We start from the raw sequence: 5,638 nt of genomic DNA, 5'->3' as shown, positions 1-5,638 counted from the left end.
GGGGGGGGGGGGGGGGGGGGGGGGGGGGGGGGGGAGGGCAATGAGTCATAAATCAACCTTCAAAAAATGCACTCTGTTGCCTCCAAAACCCTCTTGGTCACGTTCTGAAGTCCCCACAGTTGTACAAAAGCATCTGTTGTTTTTATAGCAGGGACCGCAATTAGGATAATGAGGCCAAAAGGGTTAAGCTTCAGCCAAAAAGCATGGCTAGGCAAGAACAAACTCCATTTGTCCCCCTGGAGGGGCCCAGGCACAGGGTAAGGTTATGACCAACTCTCTCGGTCGGGCCCCTCTGATCAACACACTACCCTGGACAAACACTCCACTTTGAAGAACAGGAAAAAGGAAATAGAAAAGACTAATTTTAACGACCAACTATTGTGGGAATAAACACTGTTGTGTAAATGTCTGAATAAACAAGAAAATCAGCAGCTGAGGTTTAAAGAAACTGCAAGGCTGTGACTGATCAATACAGTACTTTTTTTGGCCTCGTTTTGAAGAGGAAAACTCTGTGCTCAGGGTGCGAACACAGAAGAGTTAAAGAATAATGGAGGATGTTGCAAAAAGAAGGGAAAAAATATCTGAATCACTGGGGCTGATGTTTCTGTAAAGCACAATTTGGCCAGAATGAAAGAAATCACTAACACACAAACAGAGCACAACTGACAAAAATGCTCTGGTGTCCAGGCATGTCCATAGAGACTCCATCACACAACCTCAGCATTGATACAGCTCCTAGGAACAGAGGGCCTGGCTGGCCCTATTTCTTTGCATGCACTCTCTAAAGAATGTAAAAGGAGAGGAGTCCTGCTGAAAAAGAGAGCATTGTGGGTATCCGTGCCACTTGCCATTCTTAATCAGAGGAATTTAAATGGAAAATGCTTGCAGAGCTGGGGGAGGAGCAGAGCTGGCATTCTAGCACGTTACAGCAACTGCACCAGGATGTGCATTTCTAGATAGACGTGTTAACACAGACGCCAGTGCTTTGCAACAACTATTTCAGCTGCCAGAGCTTTTTTATTTAACTATGTTGCATCCTGAGGGAGACAGTTTTAACAAAGTAGCCACACAGTCAAGAAAATATATTTTACCACAAAAACAGCTTCCATCCTTAGAGCTGGAAAACAATAATTATCCTATCGCTGTTGCATGTAGTTAGGTCTGCCTATACACAATCTACTAACACTAAATTTTACAGTAGGATACTTTTCATTCTTCATAACGGCTTTTAGCAGAGAAGCAATTAACTCGCTGGGGGACAGTGACACGCTGCAGCAATCTACATAAATATTAATCTAAACTAAGAACAACCAAGTCAGAACTAGGTTAATGTTGGCCTGTATCGCCCAACTTCCAGACAATAAAAGATGCAGCTGCATTAACTCCTGAATAAGGCTACGTACTTGTAAATGTGAATTATTTTAACTGAAATAATCAATTTAAACGCGTGTAGTTGTTTTTTTAAACAACCCAGCTAGCATCTCGTCAGCACGCGACGACAAGAACCCGTTAGCCAGTAATTACAGCCCGTACTAGACCTACTTTATCTTGAATTTTTTTTTTTTAGGGATATTCATGGCACTGTTTCCAAACTGTGCGCCGTGTAAAATGCCTGTTTAGGAGGCTAGCAGTTCGGCTGGGCTCGTAACTCAACAATAGTCGCACACAGAAGAACAAGCACCTAAACTGTCCGGTGTAACTCTCGCTCCAAACAGCTCCGAAATTACATTACCTGCAGTCCTGCCAAGACCGCCAGCAGAAACAGACCGCTGCCCTCGTGTAGTGAGTACATTGGTACGCCCGCGACTGCTTAATTTCCCCCTTTGGAATCCGTGTTATAAAAAGAAAAAGAAATGAGGAAAAATTAAAAAAAAAAAAAGAAGAAGAAAGAATATCCCTCTGGCTCAAGTGTGGCCGCGGTACAAAAATAGGGTTCCTACGACAAAGGCAGGAGCGGCGGCGGCGGCGGCAGCATGTAGCAGCCTCCTTCTCTATCTATCCAGTCAGTACTAAGAGAGAGAGCACTGCCTGGTACTGAGGCTGCTGCTCCCTCCCATCCAGTCCAACACAAAAACAAAAAAGAGCCCCAGCCACTAGTCTGTAAACCGCCCATCTCACTGTCTCTCCCTACTGGTCACATGGCCAATTTCACTGCTGGGACGAAGCGGGGTCCCCTATGTTAACCGCCATCCCAAATGACAAGAGCATTACAGTAGTCACACATAATAGAAAAATGTTCATTCCCAGTGTGTGGTATAGTCAGCGTCGAGTTTATGGTGGTCTCATGTTACATTATGGTTTTTGTTTTTATTTTTCTGTGGCCTGCTATATTGAATCTGTGACTTATTTTAAATGTGGTAAAGTATAGGTGAATTAAGGGGAATGCAAAACGTCTGGGATGTTTTTTTTATCATGATTTACATAATATCAATACCAGCCAATCATAATACGGTTCTCATAGATACCACTAAGCCGTTTTTTCCTGGTCCAAATTAAATTAACTCTGGAATGACAATGTCTCAGCATTTCAGGTGACAACACCCTACAGTAGTTTTCAACATTTAAAGGTCAGTTTGAGGTCACCGTTTATTTGCTTTTTGTCTGGTTTCACTGACTCCTGCACATTATATTTAAATGGGACTCTAATATGAGACTGACATAGAAATGCAAAGAAAGGCAAATGATCAAAACAGACATGTGGGTATCTTACAACTTATATTAACCTATCAAATAGTACTGTGATCATGTTACACAGGGTTATACATATATCATTTAAATTCTTAGCTGCAGAGTCCTCTTAGAAAAATGCTTTTTGAACGTGGACATTAGTTGCCTAATTTGGGATTCAATCAGTTGTCCCTCAGACTGCATAAAGAGTTGCTCAGAGTCTACTGATTATTAGGTGGGAGATTTTGATCACATTGCCCTTAGATAATTGCTGTTTACTGCACGTTTGATCTTAAGGATTATTAAATGTAAATGTTTTTGTGTCAAATCTGTGCGTGTGTGTGTGTGTGTGTTTCCGTCTCTCTAAGTCTCACACAAATAGCCTACACGCACACAGTCTGTCGAAAAAGCTACTGTTTCACAAATTACTCTATCACTGTGGAATTTTGAATTATTTCAGTCCACCCATTCATCCTCACTTAAGTCTTGAATCCGTAAGTAAAGCTTTTTCACGTTACACTAAAATATGCAGTGAATAATTCCCTTACATTATCTTCTCATGTGATACAGCCTGATGAAGCTTAAATTACCTCGGTTGTGCTGCTGACACCTAATTAACTACCAAGAGATAGTTGCATGGAATAGATTGCATCTGCGACACAGAGATATTTCAGTTTGGTAGACAGGGAAAATACTTGTTTCATCTCCAAGGAATAAACACGGACTGACTTTTGGTTCACCTCCTCCTGGGCAATCTGTTGTTTTCCAAGTTATTGGCATTTTGAGGTGTATGTGAGTGTGTGATGGGAGCGATCCTGCTCCCTTCCTCCTACAAATCAAACCGTCCACTCCTGGGAGTGTGTTGTAATCCTAAACAAACAGTAAGCACTATCATATTGCACTTACAGTCAGAACACACACAGGAAGAGAGGGCTGAAACGTGCTCGCATCTTGTAATAAGTGACTCATGTCACTTCACACTCATGTCATTGATTAGCACGCCTGATCACCCATGTTTTAAAATAATTAGACTGGCTCTTTGGTGGAAATGAATGGAATTAAAAGAAGAAAGAAAGTGAAAAAAAAATTAAGATAACGTGCTTAGCCCATTGAAGAAAGACTCTTATGTTCATGGCTTCCTGCAGCCAGTTAGCAGCAACTCCATTAAGAAACATGCCAAAATCATGTTTTCACCAAAGGCAGTCAGACTCACTGTGCACTTCTTTTGTTTCCTGTGGCAGAATAGGGCAAGAGAAACGGAATGACCTGTTGATAGCTGATATCACGTTTTGTACAAATTGTTAAATGTATGTAATCTAATCTAATTTGAGAGTGGGATCAAAATGCCCCATCTCTTTGATTAATACGGAGGCGGTTATCTTTCATCAGTACTTGTCTAGGCGAGGGAGGAAAGGAGGCGTTAGTGGGAATCCAATTTGGACTTGGCGCCTTCAATTAAACAATATCATGTTGCGTGATTCATAAGACCAATCTGAGACCCCCGAGAACTCTGTGTGCAGCATATACCTGAATTTGTCACGGTCTAAAATGTGCAATCAAAGGAGAAATTTACCATCAAGGTCGCAGTGCAGTCTATGGTTAATGTATTCTCTGGCCTGTGCTGCCTGTGTGTAGACAGATAACATTGTTTTGCAGGCCTGTATGGAGGCAGCTGTATGATGCATGCTGGTCATGATGCTGACACTGCTGTTGACTCTCATAAGCACAGGTGTCTGGGGGCTGGTGGCCTGGAGGAGCCCTTGATTCCACACCTTTTACTCTGCACAATTGGATGCAGCACGGTGGCCTTGATGGCACTGGAAGAAAAATGGACGAGGTCAGCAGCACTTTCATATCCGCGGCACTTCTTCATGCTGACTGCGTGTTAATACAGGAATATCACACAGTTCATCCTCAGCTTAGTCTTTTCTACTAAAAGCCAAATATAGATGACAATATTCAGTGACACACATGCATATAGCCTCTTTCTTTTGAATTTATTGGCTTATGTAAATTGACAGAGACACAGATGCTGAGTCACAGTATTCAATCAATTTGGGAGAATGTATTCTCTTTTGGTATAAACACACATATTTCAAACCCTCTCAAATGTTAAGTTTATTACCTTGTCATTGGCAATCCCACGCAAGTCAAAGGTTGCTTTGGAACAAATTAGCGAGTGCAAAGGAGCAACCTAGTCCTCGAAGCCATTATCAATTCCAATCAAGCTTCATTGTTATGCATTCAATAGAGGATCTCCAAGGGCCACAATAATGCTCTGATTATTCTCCTCTTGTGCCAAATCGGCTCATTCAATCCTTGATGCCATTTCAATAATGGAGCCAAATAGAGTTGTGCATGTAGGATGCATTAGGGGACACATACACACATAGGCCTATGTGTAAAAGTACGTATCTATGCTGTGCATGTATAAATCATGATGGTATGTTGAAGTTGTTTCTGGCTTTCAAGTATTTCATAGCAAGGCCACTGTATGTCCTCCTCCACAAATATAGTTTTGTGTAACCTTACAAAAGGCTGTGGTTATGTTGTATTGTGTGCTAAGTGACAAACAGTGACAGAAACATGCAAGAACATTTCCGCTGAGCACTTTCTCTGTAATTTTTGTGAAAAGACATGTCAGTAAAGCAGCTTGGTGCCACCCCCTTGTCGACAAATAAAGACAAAATGCTGCTTTGCGATCTGTGGCAGCAACTCTGGCAATGTCTATTGAGTCACAGGGCTCATACAACTGTTTGTCTGCCCCAATTTAGGGATTGTAGTTTTTGCTGGGGGCCACATCTGCCTGCTGCGTGCTGGTGTGGCACACAGATCTAATAGCGATTGATTGTCTGATTAAGGCAAATTGTGTTGAGCTCTAGAGCAACCCAAGGAGAGAAGAAAGCATCTTTAGTTAGTGATGCAATTAAAGTGTGGCTGTTGATTTCAAATGACATATGTGCAAAAAGGC

The 5,638-nt window shown here is 41.9% G+C and overlaps 1 protein-coding gene across 1 annotated transcript in view; it reads right to left on the bottom strand.

Moving 5' to 3' along the window:
• cdh2 (cadherin 2, type 1, N-cadherin (neuronal)) overlaps positions 1–1,976 on the bottom strand; it is a 59,994-nt gene extending 58,018 nt beyond the window's left edge. Inside the window, exon 1 of the mRNA XM_046051417.1 lies at positions 1,733–1,976. Within this exon, the coding sequence (XP_045907373.1) occupies positions 1,733–1,792 (60 nt within the window). The 5' untranslated portion in view covers positions 1,793–1,976. The remainder of the gene's footprint in view (positions 1–1,732) is intronic.
• Between the last annotated feature and the right edge of the window lie 3,662 nt (positions 1,977–5,638).

This window comes from Micropterus dolomieu, linkage group LG06 (assembly GCF_021292245.1).
Source record: "Micropterus dolomieu isolate WLL.071019.BEF.003 ecotype Adirondacks linkage group LG06, ASM2129224v1, whole genome shotgun sequence".
In the NCBI taxonomy this organism is placed as follows: domain Eukaryota; kingdom Metazoa; phylum Chordata; class Actinopteri; order Centrarchiformes; family Centrarchidae; genus Micropterus; species Micropterus dolomieu.
Note: the sequence above shows the minus strand (reverse complement) of the source record. Positions and strands in the feature narration are given on the sequence as shown.